This window comes from Pomacea canaliculata, linkage group LG7 (assembly GCF_003073045.1).
Source record: "Pomacea canaliculata isolate SZHN2017 linkage group LG7, ASM307304v1, whole genome shotgun sequence".
NCBI classification, from domain to species: Eukaryota; Metazoa; Mollusca; class Gastropoda; order Architaenioglossa; family Ampullariidae; genus Pomacea; species Pomacea canaliculata.
The window spans coordinates 16,654,409-16,674,093 of NC_037596.1; the positions used below are offsets into that span (position 1 = coordinate 16,654,409).

The 19,685-nt window shown below is 35.3% G+C and overlaps 2 protein-coding genes across 6 annotated transcripts; one reads left to right on the forward strand and one right to left on the reverse strand.

The window, feature by feature from the left end:
* Nucleotides 1-50: 50 nt before the first annotated feature.
* On the reverse strand, nt 51-5,758 carry LOC112569611 (zinc finger HIT domain-containing protein 2-like). Its single transcript, XM_025247447.1, has 11 exons — nt 5,602-5,758; nt 5,049-5,198; nt 4,504-4,580; nt 4,019-4,066; nt 3,665-3,789; nt 3,366-3,467; nt 2,448-2,564; nt 1,844-1,936; nt 1,474-1,636; nt 884-1,046; nt 51-273 (listed from the first exon to the last, which is right to left on the reverse strand). Exons 1-10 carry the CDS (start codon nt 5,670-5,672, stop codon nt 889-891), a joined length of 1,104 nt encoding a protein of 367 aa, XP_025103232.1. The 5' UTR covers nt 5,673-5,758; the 3' UTR covers nt 51-273; nt 884-888.
* LOC112569601 (hemicentin-1-like) lies at nt 5,710-18,292 on the forward strand. Of its 5 annotated transcripts, none has more exons than XR_003100466.1 (20): nt 5,710-5,791; nt 6,008-6,318; nt 6,874-7,019; nt 7,337-7,436; nt 7,641-7,827; nt 8,039-8,326; nt 9,549-9,695; nt 10,452-10,590; nt 11,158-11,270; nt 11,730-11,874; nt 12,118-12,240; nt 12,502-12,660; nt 12,864-13,133; nt 13,380-13,514; nt 14,299-14,433; nt 14,629-14,870; nt 15,166-15,259; nt 16,094-16,360; nt 16,842-17,056; nt 18,002-18,134. XR_003100466.1 is itself a non-coding variant. In XM_025247428.1 (20 exons), exons 8-20 carry the CDS (start codon nt 10,536-10,538, stop codon nt 18,148-18,150), a joined length of 2,130 nt encoding a protein of 709 aa, XP_025103213.1. In that variant the 5' UTR covers nt 5,710-5,791; nt 6,008-6,318; nt 6,874-7,019; nt 7,337-7,436; nt 7,641-7,827; nt 8,039-8,326; nt 9,549-9,695; nt 10,452-10,535; the 3' UTR covers nt 18,151-18,292. The 5 variants fall into 5 exon arrangements, 4 of the variants coding, with proteins under 4 accessions (XP_025103213.1, XP_025103214.1, XP_025103215.1 ...); XM_025247428.1 differs by having other exon boundaries at nt 16,814-17,056; nt 18,002-18,292; XM_025247429.1 differs by lacking the exons at nt 5,710-5,791; nt 6,008-6,318; nt 6,874-7,019; ... (2 more) ...; nt 8,039-8,326; nt 9,549-9,695 and having other exon boundaries at nt 10,462-10,590; nt 11,178-11,270; nt 16,814-17,056; nt 18,002-18,292.
* Nucleotides 18,293-19,685: the final 1,393 nt, after the last annotated feature.

Consider the following 19,685-nt stretch of genomic DNA (forward strand, 5'->3'; position numbering starts at 1 on the left):
TTTTACACACATACACTCCATATACACATAAATAGAAAAAAAAATCTCCATTGTGTACTGCTAGGTCCCCATTTAATTTTCGGTTACTGCACAAGTTCATTTTTTCCTCTTTTCGGAAATAAGCAAAATCAAATCTCTAAAACAAACCAACTCATTATCTCACTTCCTGTTTATCTGGTTTCTCTGAATATGAATTAAGTTTTCCTGATTTACGCTGTTGTTCTATCTGAACTTCCAGCAGGCGTTGTTCCTCCATTTCAGCCCTCTTACATTCTGCACAGAAGATTGTGGACATTTAAGTTTCAAAGGCAGTGAATGTAAGAGTGATTAAAACTATTAAAATGCTTGAGCAATCATGACAACTAGATAGATATCTTGTTCCTTTCTATTGCTAACAGTTCTGGGTGATCTCATGGGAAATACAACTTTACAACGACTTCTTGAGCACCACGTAAAAATATAACATTACAATGACTGGCTTATAACTGAAGACTGTGAAGATGACAGCAAATGAAGTTTGTCTTTTTAATGTTGCTGCTCTGATGTAAACATTAGACCAAGAAACATACATTTTTGGAAAGGAGAAAATTTGAACTTTGCAATAAAGTAATGAAAATCACATTTCACGTTCTTCTCAGCAAAGCCAAGATCATGGCTCATCACACTAAGAGGGCTAAGGTAGATTTAAGGCTACCCAGACTCTCATAATCAGAGCAAAAGGAAATGGCTTCCTGTCTGACTTTTCCATGCATTATATTAGGGACATCAAATTACTAACATTAAGAAGCAATGAAATACACTAATTGAAACAAATTAAATAAACTTGCAAAATATCTGTATGTGCTTACACAGATTTATTTCTGTTTTAATGTTGACTCTTTACCTAGTTCAAGGGCAAGCTCTATTGTCAGGGAAGACAAGCACATGCCATAACGCTGAACCCAGCTGATGAAGAAAATCCACTTTCTTTCTGGCATGAAATATCTGGCGTTGGATTTCTCTGTCTGAACTGTCAGTGCTGTTTGCAAGGTCTGAACTTATTCTGCCTTTGTGTAAAAATCGTTTTAAAACATTAAAATATTTTATACATTGGGGTGAGGAGGGGGTGGGAAGGTTTACTGATACAAAGCAGCTATAGAAATAAATGAAAAGGAACGAAATTGAGATTAAAAATGGATGCATAAGTACGTATATTCACATGGATTTACACTCAATGCTTCAGAATATGGAAACAACTCCAGTGCTATTAGCTGTAAATTTTCAAAGTAAGCAACATCTAAGAAAAATCCTACAGATGCTAGACATGAACGTCATTTTTCATCAAATTTTATTTTTTTTAACCCATGAATGTTCTTTAAACTCACAGGTCAGTAGAATTTACAGTCATTTCTGGATAAAATGGGAGGTAAGATTTCATTTTAAATGCTTAAACAGTTTAGGGCAGAGTAAAGAAATTTCATAACTGCTCCTTACCTTTTTTCAACTCTTGATTAGCTTTCTTCAGTAAGGCAGATATGTCTGACAGAGCCGATATTACTGCTGCTACTGGCTCTAAAAAGTGTGGAGAAATTAGGTGCAGCACATCTTCCAGCAAGACTACAGGATATCCAGGGTGCACAGAAAATGCAGAGCCTGCCTAAACACAGAATACACAATGTGCTACAAATTAGGCATGCGTGACAGACATCTATGCACACACTCTCAAAGCAACATGTCTATCTAATCTGTAAACGCTCCTTCCCTCCTTCACTTTGTCTCTCACATGCATACACGCACCCACACATCAGCACACACACAAATTCATTCACTCACATGGTAATACATATAAAACTAAAAAAAATACTTTTTCAATGGCTTGCAAAACGGACTGAATGGCTTCCTGAGCTCCATGGAAAGACTGATTTTCTTTGAAAACAGCAGCAACTGATAAAAGTTCCTGAAAATTTGTCAGAAAGCATGTCTTAAGCTTTAATTTCATGTTTTTAATAGCAAATTGTAGATGTGTGCTGTCTGCACTGTCTGCAACCAGCACTTCAATTAAATGGCATACAAAAATATATAATTACAGCCTTCAGGTGGCTTAGCAGCTAGTGAACTAGATAATTTAGGTGGTGTGACCTGTGATGTAGGTAAAAAGACAGAAAAGTCCAAAAAGCATGAACAAATACTTACAATCATGCTTTACTTTCAGTATACACTGTCAGCAAATCATAATTTACAACACTCAGCTGGAACATTTTTGTATAAAGTGTAATACAATGCTTAGCTTTGACTTTCTCACCTGTAAATCTGACTTTTACAAAAATCCAGATTCCGTCACCAGTAATTCTGATTTATTAACACTATCTAGGAACCACTAGCAAGAAATTTTTAAAAAAGCCATTGTTCTATGAAATGTTAACTTTTTCCTTTACAGACCATTGTCAAATTTTTTTCAGCAAACTGACCTCTGCACTTTCAACAGGACAGTCATGATGATTCCCATTATGAAGACGGGTGATAAAGACATAGGCACTTAGGACGTTGATCACACTGAACTTAATATCTGCAGATGGTTTTGAGGACTGGAAAAATAAAACAGCACATGATACAAATAATTCAGAACAAATTTTCTAATGTAAGTATTAATGTGACCCACATATTGGAGCACATACTTTATTACCTATTAAATAGTGGGTCTGAATAAGGAGGGCAACAACATACCTAATATCACAAAAAATCTACACCACAAGCAATCATGAGTTCAAGCCCTTCCATGAGACTGTAGTCATACTTTTAGCTTCACCTAATATATTACTTTCTATGCTTTCTGCAGCTTTAAGTCACTGATTATATTAACAGTTTGATTGGAAGATGTTTTTAATACACTGCAGATTACAACATATCAACACCAGTGGTAATGCAGTCCCATTATGGTTTAGATGTCAGTTATTTTACTGATCATTTTCTCATTCCTTCCAGTCAACAGATACACTATTTCCATAATTATTTATTAATGCTTTTTACACAGTTTCAGTTTCATCAAAAGACTAAGCTAAATATTGAATTGTGCAGACCTCTTTTTGAGACTTTTATGGTTGATTTCATAGCTCTTTAAAGAAGAGTAGGGGATGACACTATATACTCTTTCACTAGTTCACAAAAATTTCATACCATGCAAAAGCAATATTTATTCTGCAATGTAACTCACTAATTATAAAGACCAAACCTATGTAGTTGAAAGGAGAATGAATCAAAATTCTCACATAACTTTTCATTTGTGTTAGAAAATGGAAAACAGCAAGAAACATTCAAAAAGAGATTTGACAGCATATGTTATCAATAATGATCAGCCAAAATAAATAAGGTTTTTTTATTATACCTACCTTTAAAAGCTGGCTAATGTCAGGGATATCCTTCATATGTTTAGGATACTCTCTGGGTAGAGACGATTCCCTTAAAGAATCCTCGATCATAATTCTTTTCGGCTGAGAGAGAAAGAATGTAATAATCATGGTAAAATGCAACTATTTAATAACTTTGTCACAAAATTATTAAGTTAAAAGAAGACTTGCTAAATATCATAGGCAAAAACTGCACACCATAACATTTAGAAGAATTGGCAAGTTAAAAGAAAATATATAGCACTGAAATATGTGAAGAAAAGAAAAGCATTCAGCAATACCTTATTAGTCCACCATGGCGTCCAGGTATCCACAAGGTTTGCCAAGCGTCCATCTTTCAGCATACGTGCAAATTCCTCTTGTTCTTTTTCTGTCAGCCTGTCCCAAATCTTTTGACTGTCTTTGTCTGAGTAACAAATCATTAAAATAAATAAACTTTTTAACATTTATCATAAGGTGACTTCATTTTGTCGACATCAGAGTTGAGTGTGTGTGTAAGCTAGCGTGCATGTGAATGTTCACACATGCACACAATTATGTGAAAAGCATTTATATGCTGTAAAACATAAACTACAATTGAAAATGTGCTTAATATATTTTTAAAAAAAACCCAACTAATCTTGTAGAGGTCATACCAAAGTCAAGGCCTTGAAGGCGTTCTGATAAATCTTCTGGTTCTTCATCTGAAATAAGAAAATAATAACAAAAATCATTTTAAAGAAGCGAAAGCTAATCAAAATGTATAAGAATATATGACATTTATTCTTTGATGTTAAAAATAAAAAATGGCAACTCAGTGAGAAATTGGATAACAACTGATACCTGCAACGCGACCGTTCTAAGTTTTTTAAAAGTCATAATTACCTTTGCAGCAAAATTAAATAGATAAATAAATACTTAAAACAATCACAAGACTAGTTTTCAATAACTTTGGTATGCCAAAAAAAAAAAAATTAAATCAAGAAAAACAAATGGAAACATGTAAGGTGCAAATGATGTCAGAAAGTTTGGTCCCCATAGTTTTATAGTACTTACCTTGAACATGTGTGCAACAATTCTATTATCTGTAACACTATTTGCCTAAATCAAGCAATAGCACTTATTTGAATACCATGCATACCATCATCCGAATCTACTGTTAAATTTTCTTGCTGTTCCTTTGCCAGCATTTCAAGGATCTTCTGCCGGTCTTGTGGCCTAGAAAAAGATTTACTTCCATTGCATCAGTGGCTGGCTTTGTATGTGATGTTTATATACAAGTTGTGTGTGAGAGAGAGAGGAAAGAAATAAGGCCCAGTGTTTTTCACTAGCTATCTAGTGATAACTGTTCTGTAATATCAACAAATATCATTTAGCTATGGACTTTTTGACCACTTGAATACTGTATTCTGCTTGGTTACATTCATTCAACTATACTGATGAAACAGGTTACTCTGGTTGCTAAAACTGTTTTCAAAGAAGAGGGTTTAGTACATGAAAACTTCATTTAAGCAGATAACTCAAATGACCTTTATCTTTTTTTTTTTTTTGCTATTTAAACGATGACAAAGTTCAAACACAGTTCAGTCTTTAGCTATTGTGGGCTGGGGTAAGGTACTATATTAGTATATATATAGTTTTATACACATAAGGATATTTGTTACATTTAGTATAAGAAATAGTTACTTTGCTGACAGTCCATTTAATTCCTCCATCACACAGTCTCTGTAGAAAGATTCTGAACATCCTTCATGTTTTTCATGTTTGTAGCATGACAGAGAACAGTAACGTACATTGCAGCGTGGACATGTATACTGTGCTTCGAATTTCACACATCTGGGCCAGAAAAGAACAGTTCATGACAGGCATAAGTCATCACAGATATATATTTTGCTTAAGGATTTTTATGTGATAAAAAATTAAGTAGTGACATTGATGGCCTCTTTGACAGTTGGATGTATTCTTAAAATGACTGTTAATCTATGTGCATATTTTGTTTTTATGTTGTTATATTGTAAAATATTTCTTTTTATGTGTTATGTATCTGTAAGAGATAATAAATGTTTTTAAAAAAAAAGGAAGTAGCGAAGTTCCAAATCAAAACGCAAAAGGAAAAATCTTAAGTCCTGTCTTTAAGCGAATAGTTTCTAATCAATAGAAAATACACCATTAAAACAAGAAATAAAACAAAGAAATGTTGAAAACAAGTTATGTCATGAAAACACTTAAATAAGAATACATGGCACAAATTTCTTTCTTTTCGGCTTCTTTCTGTTCGTCTCCATCGATAAGACGTATGGAAGTCGCCATTTTTACATGGGAAGTAACTCTTATTTCTAAATCGTAAGCAGACGATTGTAGCGCGAGCTCTATACACGTCCACGGTTGTAGCTGTTGAAAATAAGGAAAACATGAAATCCATAATAACTGTAAACATTTTCTCTGTGTATATGTTGTTCAGTTAAATGATCATCGTTAGAGTGCGACGTTAATTACTGTATAGACATAACTTCAATAATAAGTAATGTGCATTAAGCTGTGTGTATAATTGTGATTGTAGATCGATTTACAAATAGTTAAGTGACTAGGCTTCATTAACTACTTCAATCCTGCTGTTGAATACCCTGTCATACTCTGCTTTACAGGTGACAGCTGGAAAGAATATCAGCTGTGAGGTATTGAACGTTTTCTTAACAGAGCATACAACAGCGTGCCCAGTCAAGATGAAGCTTTTCTGGCCTGGTTCAATACAGACTGTATGCATCGTGATATTGTGAGGACGAGTACGGGTCACTCAGAACAAGATTTCTTGGAAGGATTCATTTTCGAAGGAACCGAAGATGAAAAGTATGCGCACAGGCTCAGCACCGACACAATTCTCCGTTTTCTCACTACAGTTTTTGTGACCAACAGAGAACAGATCGCCATCAGGCAGCAAGACAGTTCCTGACAATACGTATGTTTTATAAACGTATGTTTTATAAATCAGTCAGTAGCTGACAGTTTCATATCATGAATAAATTTTACACAATATATGAGAACATTCAAATGAACCGTTCTAAGTAGCAGTACTCTTTATAATAATTTTTTTAAAAAAAATTACTTTGATCAGTTTTCTACAATTGTCTTGAATAAAAAAAAGTTATAAAGGGCATGTATGTTGAATCAAGAATGTAATATTCCAGCTCAGTTATCAGTCCTCAGCATCAGTATCGATTAGTACAACAGCAACAAATAATGATGATGGTGTGATCTATGTGTGATCTATGTTTATCCACATATTAGATCATAATTAAATTTGTTCACAATGGGACATATGTTATACATACTCTTAAGTTAAATCATTCGATAAAAAATAATCAAATGAATAAATAATGAATTTTATGCATGATTGAGTAGTTGACTGACTGATCAATTGAAATCATAGATCGATATCAGCATTAAACATTTCTCTTTTAATAAATTCATATCAGCAAACACGGTACAGATGTCAATTGTTAGCATTTTTCAGGTAGCAGGAAGAGGCTACAGCAACAACACCTGCAGTTTTCCAGCATGCAGAACACATCTCTTTAAGAAAATGCTTTGTTTTAATAATGGAAACAAAGAGTATTACCCACCTGCTGACATTACTGTCTACTTTTCACATCATTACAGGTAATTTTAATTGTGAAAGGGAAGAAGTGGTCAGTGGAGAGAAGATAATCAGTTAGAGGATGTTGTCATTCAATCTGGGAAGCATTTTTTTTTTGTGGTACTTTAGTACTTAAGCTGATTTTTATTTTATATAAAACCGATCAACTGCGATGTGAACACTCTCTTTGGCCACGTCAGAGAGATGCTCTTGATCTCCATATCAGAAGTTTATTATTATTATCATGCACACTCTCTTGCTCACACATACACACATCACATTTACATTTCTGTCTGCTAAATAACAGAATGTAATATCTTTTTCATATATATATCTGTAGGTTTAACATTCATTCTCGAACCAGCTGATGGAATAGCAGCTATACGAAGACCTTATTTCCTTCACTGCAGAGCTGAAGATACTTCTGAAATAACTTATTTGTAAGTGTTTCTTACTTTACATCATGCACTGTTGTGGAGTACTGTAAAATGTATAATACAAAGGGTGCTTTTCTAACTTTTTCTGAATGACAACTTTTACTAAGTATTGTGCTAGCTTCACTTTTTTGTTATTTAACAGGGATTAGATATACCTGAGTTGGCTTTGAACACAGCATCCATGCACACTTCTATTTTTTTTTTAAGGTGGCAGTATGACAATAAAGACATCATATCAGATCCCAATGCAGCAATCATTACTGATAAGACTGTCTACCCTAATGGAACTCTTCATATCAGAAGTGTGAAAGAGGAGGACATGGGGTGTATACATGCATGGCAACTTCAAGTGGCAAGACAATCAAGAGCAGGCAGGCCATCCTGAGACAAGCATGTATGACTGTTTGCGTGCTTTTCAGTATAAATTCAAAGATGAACTTTTTATTTTATCAAATTAAAGTCTGTAAGGTTTGCTTTATGTCCAAAGGATGTATGATATGGATTCTGTCTGCAAGATATACCATTGTTATTTTGATTTATATTTAATTCCTAATACAATTTTTTTTAAGTGTCTCATGTGTTAAGCAGAAGAATCCTTTTTCCAGACATTGCTCCTACCTTTAGCATGAACCCTCAAGATGCAGCAGTTCAGCTTCACTCTGAAATCATTCTACACTGCAGGATAGACAGTTTACCTCCAGCATTTATTATGTGGCGACTGAATGGCCTTGATGTTGTCCCTGAAGTGTTTTTTGTTGGCACAACACACTATGGGGAAACTTTGCACATCAGCAGTGCTGGATATAGTGATGCTGGGGAATATGTATGTGTTGGTGTCAACACTCTTCTTGGAGTAATACGTTACAGCACCCCTGGAGAGCTTCAGGTAGTAGGTAAGCATTTTAAGTTTTTGCCTGTTTTTGATATTTAAAAAATTCCTAGCTTTGCGTTCAATACCTTTGTCAAGACAAGGTTTGGATTATCTATTGTGTATGTGCAAGCATGAGAGAAAGAGTGTGAGAGTGAAAAAAAATAGTTTTTTTTATTTCTAGATGTAAATAAATATGTGTGTATAGTTTGACACAGTGGAAGATAAATGTGGATTGACAAAGTAGAAGCTTAATGTGGAAGTATGTTCAACTCTCGATATAATAATAATAAACGGGATTTATAAAACCTATACTCGTGCTTGTAAGAAACATGTTCTTAATGCTTGAGACCAGAACAAGACAAATCAACATACACAGGATGGAAGGATAAACAACAGTACCAATGCCTAATAGAAGACAAATTTTAAAAAATGCAGAGAGGAATTGGTAACAAGAACTGAGGGATATGATCGGCAGAGGAAGATGAGTAGAGAAGTCTGAAGATGGATTAGCAATGTGGGGACTGTTGTTAGGAGTAATACTCAAAAAACGTGTGTGATTTTAGTGCACATACATTCTCACCAGCAGGTACAATTTTGACACATTGAAAGATTATTGAGGATGTATGTTCATTTCTAGATGTAAATATGTGCATACAGTAAGCACCTGTCACCAATACAGTGAGGATTTACTGTTCTGAGTTCAGATCTTGAGTCAGGTATGCTGTTCTTTCTCTGCATATTTCACCCATTTGTAGTGGCAGCTGTTTGGCCATAAAATGCTACTGGTTTGACATAAAACAAACTCTTTCCTTCTCACTATTGAATTTGCATGCATTTCTGTCTTTATTACATTAACAACAATTGTGTTTTAAGTTAAAAGTGTTTATCATTCTCCTTTCATATATATTTTGACTTTTACACACCACTAACTTCTTACATCATACTGCAAATATAAGCACAAACACTGGTTTGAATAATATTCTCGTTTAAAACATTACTTTTCCCTTCTCTATTTTTTTCTTTGAAAAGTAAAGCTAAAACAAATTAACTGTGTGTATTAAAAATACTTAACAGAGTACAAGAGAAGCATTGTGATAACCTAAAACTATCATGCACTAAGCACCTGGGAGGTATCTCAAATGTTTGAAAGACAGCAGTGAATGGTGTCTTAGATATCACCTAGCTGAAAAACAAAAGTTTCTTGATTTTTTTTCCTATTCTCATATTGTGATTGTAATGTACAGGTAAACCTCAAATAACCAGAGCACCACAGAATTTGACAAGTTCTATAGGAAGCACAGTTGTTTTTCAACTGTGCAGCCTTAGCAAGTCCAGAACCACATTTACTTTGGCTCAAGAGTTTGGAGACAGGGAATTCTGTACAACTGCAGGTAGGATACTTAAAAGATGCTGTCCTTTCTTCTTTTAGTTACCAGCCTGCCTGTTTTTCTTCTTATATGTATGCCATTCTCTTATTCATATGTCAATCATCCCAGTTTCTTTTAATATCTGGTGTGTCTATTTATTATGCATATAGTTTTCTCAATTTGTACTTTTCTGCCAGTTTCATCCCTTACCTCAAACTTACATTGTATGCCTGTCTTTTTTTTTTAAATGCTGAGCTATTTTAGTATGCTTAGTAAGCAGGTTTTGTTGTCTTGTGCCATTGATGGAACTCTTATTTGTTAATTAACATGTTTTGGCTTCTGTGTGTATGTCTGTTATGGAAATTTGGTTTCTGTTTTGCTTATTTGCCTTTCTTTTATAAAACATTCTGAGCCTTCTATTAAATAGGCAAATGTGCTGTATCCATCCTTTATTATCTCTCATCTGTTTTATTTCGTGTTTGTCACTCTTGCTGCTGTATGGTTAAGTAGCTGGTTTAGTTGCAATCTATTCAATTAAATAGTGATTTTACACTACAGAAGATAGGAATGTGGGAGTAGTAGATGAAAGTCATTGTTTCAAGGTTTTTTGATATTCACCTCACTTCATACCATGTCATCAGGTTCACTGGGTGTATGTGTGTGTTTCCTGATGATGATACTTTGTTTATGTAAGCCACTACAATGGTTTCTTCTTAAATCTTTGTTTTATTTTTTTATCATTTATTAGTTAGTTCATCCTTGCTATGATCAACTTTGCAGAACTCCAGCAATGTCACTAGCTTCTCAAATGGAACACTTGTGGTGAGGAACATCAAAGAAACAGATGGGGGACTATATACATGTATGGCCAACAATGATTATGGCAGTGACAGAGTCTTCGCCTATCTGGAAATTACAGGTAAATTTGATCAATGTTTAATGACCAGCAGGAAGCAAATTACCTGTGCATTTAGTCACCATAATCAATTAAAACTTTGATCTACAGGGAAAAGAAAAGAGCCAGCTATCTACTCAGTACCTAACAATACAGCAGGGTATCCATATAAATAATGCAAGAAAGATTTAACTTCTATTCCTACCCATTTTAGGATTACAGCATGGTTATATTGCATTTCTTTTTACATATTAGTCAGGAGCTCAGACCACACCTGCTTAATGACATTCTCTGCAACTTGTGGACAGATACATTATAGGCACATCAGTTATGTTAAAATTTTCAGCTTTTACAGTTTTTTATATGTTAGAAAATATCACAGACAATATTAAAATAGCATGCATTAAAATGAACAGCTACTTCATTGAAACACTTGTAAATTCTGTATTGGAACCAAAAATAATACTGAGTTTTCCTTTTTTCATTCTGTTTCTGAGGCTTATAATCTGTGCTGTAAACAAAGAAAAAACTAGTCATGTGATTCATCTCTCATTTAACAAGAAAACTGCAATTTGTTGCTTTTCTTTTTAGTTGCTCCAATAATTTTTAAGGCACCAAAGAATCAGACAGTGACTGCTGGAGAAAACATTAACTTTACCTGTGAAGCTCAAGGCAACCCCACACCTCATGTTGTATGGCTGAAGGTATGTCATTTCCACATAGTTTCCTGAAAACTGGGGACACAAAACCTAATATGGCTTCAGAATAAAACTTCCCATAAAATAACCACTTTCTTATTGCCCTGATCTACATTTAGCAGCTGTCCCCAGTTCACATGTCCCTGCTACCCTAGATACAAATACCACCAGGCTTCCTTTCATGAACAATGATAATCGGTACAGGGGGATGATCATATCTGGGTAAGCAATTATGGCTTCACTTTCCTGCCTAAGTGGTGGCTTTTGTTATCCTCTTTGCTTACACTAAATCTACTCCTAACCCAACCAGAATAATACAGTTTAATTTAAACCCTAACCTCTGTCCATCAATGTCCACAGTTTTCATAAAGCACACAATCTCACCCGTATGGTCTAGCATAACATTGTTTACAATATCATGCAATATTTTCATTATTCACAAGACAAGCTTTGTTTACATTATAGAATGGTGTGAGAATTAAGACAGAGCTAACAGCTTTGGGAGTTTTGATGCTGGAGAAGGTGACACTCAGTGATGCAGGGGTGTACACTTGCCTAGCTGAGAGTCCAGAAGGACAGATATCTTCCTCAGTCTCTCTTAATGTTCTGTGTAAGTACATTGTTCTCCAGGGTAATGATGGCTTTTTTATTCTGATGCATACATCTTTCCATTGGTCTCTTTCTCTTTCCATTTCATTCATGGATGTCATATCTCTTTTCTTGGTTTTTTTAACATTTATTTTCAGAATTGAAAGATGTATTTTATGAATACAAACTTCCTACGGAGCAGGTACACTGCTTTATTTCTGTACTAGAGTCTTGATGCCTGTCATTGAAATATTTGTCTTTTCAGTTGCCCCAGAAATCGACTCCCACCCAGCAGATGAGATTGTTCTAATAGGCTCATCATTCAGTCTTTCATGTAAAGTAACTGGAAATCCTGTGCCTTCCATGCAGTGGATTTTGCCAAACTCAGGTAAGGTGAATATATTTATTATATAACTGCTGCATCACTTGCATACAGTTCACTCTGCCATACATGCACCAGATAGCAGTTTTATTTTTGAGAGAGAGAGAAAGTGAATGTGAGGAGGATATATTTTATCTTACCCTTTTTTAACTCTGTGTTAAAGATTCCTTTACCTAGATATTTATGTATGGATATTTGTATTTTATAAATGTACATTAACATGCTACTGTTCAGTTCACATTCACATTCATGTAGTCTTTTTTCCAGTGATTCTTCAAAAAATGAGCTTTTTTGAAAATGCTACTGTTGATCAAACTGGAACATTACTGGTAACTGCAGTGACGCCAGAGTATCAAGGTCACTACACTTGTTATGCATGGAATTCCTTAGGCTATTCAACGGCTATTGCATTCATCACAGTTGAAGGTAAGCATAAACTGCTATATCCTCTGCCTCTTCAATATGGCTTTTTGGTCAGGATTTGAAAAATATGTGATTTTGATGGATCTGCATCTTCACTTTTACTTTCCCATGTCTCATCAAGCTTGTCATAGGTATTACAGGGTGAACAATTTCTTGCATGTCTACTAAATGTTCCATAGCATATTAGTTTTGTTCTTTTGCTATAGGTCCACCTTATTTTAAAGTACAACCTGCCAGTCAAACTGTACTGCTGGGGAATACAGCTAACCTGTCCTGCCAAGCTGGCAGTTACCCCATCCCTACAGTGAGCTGGTTCCATGGCGATCAAGTCCTTCTGCCAGGTTCACAGATTGTTATCTCCTCATTAGGAGATCTGACAATTCATGAAGCAAGGTTAGAGGATGGTGGACAATACACATGTGTGGCTGAAAATTTCTATGGTAGTCTCAACACCAGTGCTATTCTGTCCATACATGGTATGTGTCCACACTGGACAACAGTGATTTTAAATTGCTAGTTTCCATTTCAAATTTTCTACATTTTGTAAACGTTTAGTGACATATAAACTAAGGATAATTTTCTTGTGAAGCAAGTCTTATTTAAAACCATATACATTTAGATTTGCACATATGCGATTGTGTAACCATTAACATATATGACCAATGTGTGTATGTGTTTTTTTTAAAGTTTAATGTAGACACTTACAATCTTCTCAATGGCAGTCCTTCCAGTTTTTGTGGTGGCACCCTCCTCTATGGCAGTAACCTTTGGTCAGACAGTGACTTTAAAATGTGAGGTGACTGGTGTTCCAACACCAACTCAAAAGTGGATCAGAAGCGGAAGAACATTACTTCTTGGTAAGCAGGAAATGTGAGAATTTACCTGAAGTGCATTGCCAGATCCAAAGTTTACTGTGCTTGTTTGTTGTAGTTTGTGAGCCCAGTTCATGATGTTTGTAGACAGATATCTTGAGGATGGGAATTGAGTATATACCCAGATTTTGTGAGATGGTATCTTGCACCGAGCTTTTCCCAGTCTCCATTTTGTTTTTTAAATTACACCCCATTCACTTAAATCTTGACATTTACATTTCACTAGTTTAGATGTCTCTTTCAGCAACAGCTGCATTAAGATTAAAATTGTAAATTAAAATTGAAATCAAATTGTAGCATTATGCGAGGGAATGTAGCTGGTAGTCACTTGTTAGGTTTATGATTATTAATATGTTACAGACAGCTAGTTGATTGGCCAGGAACATTAAATGGCATTTCAGTTAGCCTTGATCCAGAGAGGATTAAGAGGGTTGTTGGGAGGAAAGGAAGGTGGCTGCACCCAGCCTCTTATTTAAGCTTATTACCCCTAGCACCAGAGCTCCTGGGGGTATGGCAGGCAAACTTTGGGGGAGTTTACTTGGCCCTATGATTGTACTATTAGCTGAAGGCAACAAGCAGTTAAAGGTCTAACATACTATGGCTACTTTTTAAGTGTTATTTTCAACTAGTGTGATGTTTATTATATTTGGTTACAATAATAATTTTTATGCAGGTATATGTGATTATGTTATTAATTCCACAATATTTAAATTTTATTTTATTGGTAATGCAGAGGACTTGTCAAGTATTTGGGACGTTTAAATTTCAGGGAATAATATGATCATAAGACCTGACAACACCTTGGTCATTGCAAACATTACTCACAAAGACCTTGGACAGTATACGTGCCTCGCTCGAAATGAAGCTGGAGAGAAAAGTGCAACTGCTAGTATCTACCTGCCAGGTGAGGAGAGAGAAGCTTTCAATCATCTAAAACAATCTAATCCTACTCTCTCTGTCACTTATACAATCATCATAGGAAACTTGTAAACATGCATTCTATGAGCAACGAAAAAGAAACTAGTTCTAATCAAAGGGAAGTGGGGGGGAAACAGAACTCTCACCTGCTACCAACTCTCCTATGTTGCTCTCTTTCTAGGATGGCCATTTTTTGTGGCCAGTGAAAGAAACATTACAGTAAACATCTCAGAGCCACTTAACATCTCCTGCCATGCCCAACAGTCTGGAGATGGAGAGGGTGTCATCCATGCTGTCCGTTGGTACCGAGGATGCTGCAATGCTGGCAATGACACTCTGATTCCTTGTACTGAAGGCAGTCTGAACAATGAGACAGATTCAATCCATATCTGGTCAACGAATCATGGGGACCTTTACTTTCAGGTAATTATCTGAGGCATTTGAAAAAAAAAATCACTTGGAGAGACATCAGACTGATTATTATTGTGCACTTTGGTTGTTTTGAGGCTCTGAAGTTTGTTAAGCACAATGATCTCAGTTTATCCTAATTTTGCTAATGATTAAAGAGTACACTATACACTACAGTATTATCTAAGGGAAGAATAGATGCCTTGTGCAGGAGATAGTAAAAACACAATTTCTTGTGGGTGTGGTGGAAGAAAGCTTTAGAATTACCTCTCTGTTAGTGTGAAACTGGTATAATAATATCTGACTACAGCAAGTGCTGGAAGCAGATGAGGGCTGGTACTACTGTGCTGCTGACAATGAAGGGGATGCTGTATACTCGGATCCTGTCTATATAAATGTTCAAGGTAACAACAATTAAGGCTTTGCCCTTGACACTGCTGTTTTACATATACACAAGGGGGAACATTCAGGTTAGGGGATGAACTTTACTTTTTCTTTGCCTTGTTAAAGAACATCGTGGCACCTCAGTGTTGGGACTCCCAGTGTATAAATTTTCTCTATGACCTATAGAGGTTTATAATGCCCAGCTCTGCCACTAGAATACTAGATTTTTGACATAACAGGGTTTAGAAATTATATGTGACATCTCAAGTCCCCACCTAGTTACTTTGTACAAGCTTTTGTGCAGCAGATGTATGATAGCAGAATAGCATCTCAAACATTCTGCCTGATGCATTTTTGTAAGCATAAATAGGGAGGGAACCTTCCAGATGTGACTGGTTTTATCTTCGTCCTCCATTTTCATATTATTATTGAATAAACAAAACTTGTATACAGAGGTTAATCATAAAGTTTGTATAATTGTTGTTTGCCTTTTATATTATACTTATATATTTCATTGTATTGTTAAATATATAAGCATTATTCAGGGAAACTGAGTAGGGGGATTCAGGTATGAGATGAGAATTATTCCAATAAGAAATGGAAACAGGGCTGATAAGTTTGGAATATTAACTGTTGGACTGATTATCTTCTTTATCACTCATACAAGGTGCACTGTTGTCATAAAGGTTCAGCTGCGTAGGTTTATGTTGGACTGGCTGACTACATTCAAAAGGACTTTGTGTCCCATGATTGTTGTATGTTCTGTACAGTCTATCAAGTCTATCAAAGTTTTCATGTTAATATGCTATGGTTAGTTTACTTCTGCATGATCTTTGGATATTATTTTATTTCAGTTTCACCCAGAATTACAAATGTTACCAATGTAACTCCAGGAAATAACCAGACATCACTGCAGATAATGTGTCTGGCTGTAGGAGATCCTGATCCTCTGGTGATATGGAGATCACCCATAGGTCAAGAGAGAGGTGACAGGACAGATTTGGCAGATGGAGTTCAATCAGTTGTGAAGGTTACAAATGTTAGTGATAGTGGTCAGTGGATCTGCAAAGCCTGTAATATCCTCGGCTGTGCCTTTGCTACAATAACATTGGATGTAGAAGGTGTGGTTTGCTGCTGATTCTTTATAGTTCAGAGACTTTTGCTTATTTGCCAAATAAATTTGATTTTTGGACTGTGCATCTTTGAATAAGCTGTTAAGAGCTAAAGACATGCATTATTTTGAAAAGATATTGTATATGAGTATGTAAACTTGATTTTGTGTGTGTGTGTGCACATGCACATGTGTTTTTGTGTGTGTTTGTATATTTTTGTGTGTTTTGAGTATACATGTGTTGGTTTGTGTGTGTGTGTGTGCACCTCTTACCTCTATACACTTGATTAAAGATACCATTTTGAATTGTAAGATTTTTATGTCTCCAAATGTCTTTAAAACCTAAAAAGATAAAGTTGAACACTTCAAATAAGAACAAATGTAACAAATAAACAACAAAAAGGTGAACTATAGAATATCATGAAATAATTTCAGACAACTCAAACAGCCTGTGTATTTTTAGGTAGCCCAGTTATCATTGATGTCCTCAGTGAATCCTCTGATGGGCACGTCACAATTACCTGCCAGGTTGCTGGCTTTCCCTCCCCAGACATATACTACTACATCTCCAATGGTACTGATGTCACTACGTTGCCTAGTCATACTGTTGAGGCAGGGCACTTGATGGTTATGGCTAGTGCCCTGCAGGAAGCATACACCTGTACAGCTAAAAACATTCATGGTGCTTCATCACTACTTCTTACAAGTAAGTACTTTTTTAGGTGCCAAAGTTTTGATCTGTTCTATTTTTCAGTACAGATGGTCCCCAACACACTGGTTTAACATATGATTTTTTAACTTTACAATGGTGTGAAGGCCATGCATATTTAGTACAAATGATACTTTGTCTATAAATTTTATGAGATATTCAGTACTTTATTATAAAATAAGGTTTGTATGTGTTTGTCTATAGGTTAACACAAGTATTCTGAACATATTTAAAGTTAGCTGGGATGAAGTATGGATATTTGGAAGGCTAAGTGCGTTATATGCATTTTAAACTTATATTGGGTTTACTAGGATCATGTAATCACAAGAAATATCAATATATTATCATCAATATATAGATCTACTTCTGAGTACTTCTCAGTCAGAGAAATACAAATTGATGCTGCATAATTCTCTCTATGTATAAGCTTGTGGGTATATTTAAATGTGCATGTACACATGAAAGAAAAAGGAAGATGGTTGAAGTAATAATCTAATAAATATTTCACTTGTACATGGCTCTATAATAAATTTAAACTTGTACAGCACTCTTTTGCAATGGAGTGGGTCACAAGGTGTAAAGAGAGAAGGCCCTTATCTTGGCAAAATATGTGGGCATCACCATTCATTCCTTAATGACTACTATCTGGTCACACACCAGTAAAGATGTACTTGTACCAGTACTTGGGGTCAAAATATGTGGGTGCTGGCCTATGAAAATGATATTTCACACTGATTAATAAAGTCTAACAGGATGAATAGTAAAACCATGAAGTAGCAAATACAACATACCATCTAATAATTATATAACAGATCAATAGACAAAAATATGAAGACATAAATATTTAAAAAATACAATAAAGCTGTTAACACTGAACAGTTAACAGCTTAATGACTGCTTCTATAATTATTTATACTGTATGTTATCATTTTCATTTCTCAGAACCTCTCACACATCCATGGATAATCCATACAGTTTCATCAGCAACAGAAATAAGCTTGACTTTCAACATATCAGGATCACTAGGCGCTCTTCCTCTGAAGGCCTTGTTGATAGCCTACAAGCCCGTCTTGAAGATGTGTGGACAGTAAGAAATGTTCCTGTACATTCTTTTAACGCCTTCAACTTCAGTGATACCGGACAAACTCAGGGCATCAGTTTGTTAGATCATGAAGTCATAATGTCTGGAGATGGCATTTCTAAAATAGAACTGAACCTGCTAATGCCATTTACCATGTATGAAATAAGAACACAGCTGGTCAATGTTCTTGGAACTGGGCCACCCAGCAAAGACAGCCTGCATATTCTGACCTCATCTGATGGTAAGAAGATGTAGTTAACCTGGTTTGTCATTGGTTTTCAAACTCAGTAAATGATAGATACAATGTTAAAAAGCAATCTAGAAATCATTAAGCAAGGCTTGTTGAACTTTTACTTTTGTTAGGCTGATGATGACAGAAGAGAGTCAATGTTTCAGACTCAATACTTGTATGATTCTCCGTACTGCTTATGTAATTCTAGTGTTCAATATATCAAAAAATATTTGTGAATGGATTTGAGACTGCATACATATCATGTATGCATGCACATTAGGAAATAGATACTACTTAACATTATCAGTTTTTAGATGTATTTAGAATTATGATTTTGTTAGGTTTATTGCTCCTGTTACATGTTCTGTCAATGAAATTTAACAGTGCCAAGTCAGCCTCAAAATGTCAGGATTGACACTCGCAACAGATCTGCAACCATATTCTGGTCTCCACCTGAGCATCTTAATGGGGACAGTGGTAGGTATATTTGGCAGCTGCTTGAATGGATGATGAGTTGTCAGCCTCTGGTGCAGTCAATGATCCAAGGCCCATCATTGCTAATTTTCAAGAACCATTTAGACAAATATTGGCTGACCTTAAGTTATCAGTTGATTTTTCTATTGTGTCCAGACCATTTTAGACAAATATTGGCTGACCTTAAGTTATCAGTTGATTTTTCTATTTGTCCAGACCATTTAGACAAAGCCCTTTATTGGGAAATAGATCTATTAAGGCTTGAAGCAGTGTAGGACCTTTTGATACCCAAGGCCTTCTACAAGAACACAAGGGGCACTCTCTGGAGCTGTTAAAAATCTGATCATCACAAATTTCAAAATTATCTGTTCATTAATAAGGTCATTAATGAAAGAAAGTTTATTATAAAATATTATTTTACCCTTTTTCAGCATATTTCAAATAAGTGTTTTTTTTTAACTTTTTTTTTCTGTGCTTGAAGGCACCATTTCACTCTATTTGAGGCTTCAGTTTTTAGTAGATCTAGGCAGATGAAGTATGCATTAAGATGTAAATGCATCTGTATTTTGTTTTCCACTTTGTTTGGTACATGGCCTGATCATTACAGGTATTTTTAAGAATAGTGCAGTTTTATGTCTGCAGGATTCATTGTGTACCTTATTCAACTTCTTGATGGATGGGCAACACTGTTAGATCAACTGTCTGTATCATCAGCACAAGAGCGAAATGCTTCATTTCATAACCTGAGCCTTGGAAACTACAGTGTTTCTATGATGGCCATGAATGTCTTAGTTCAGGGTGTTAGCAAAGCTGTCACCATTGCCTTTGTGATCACATAT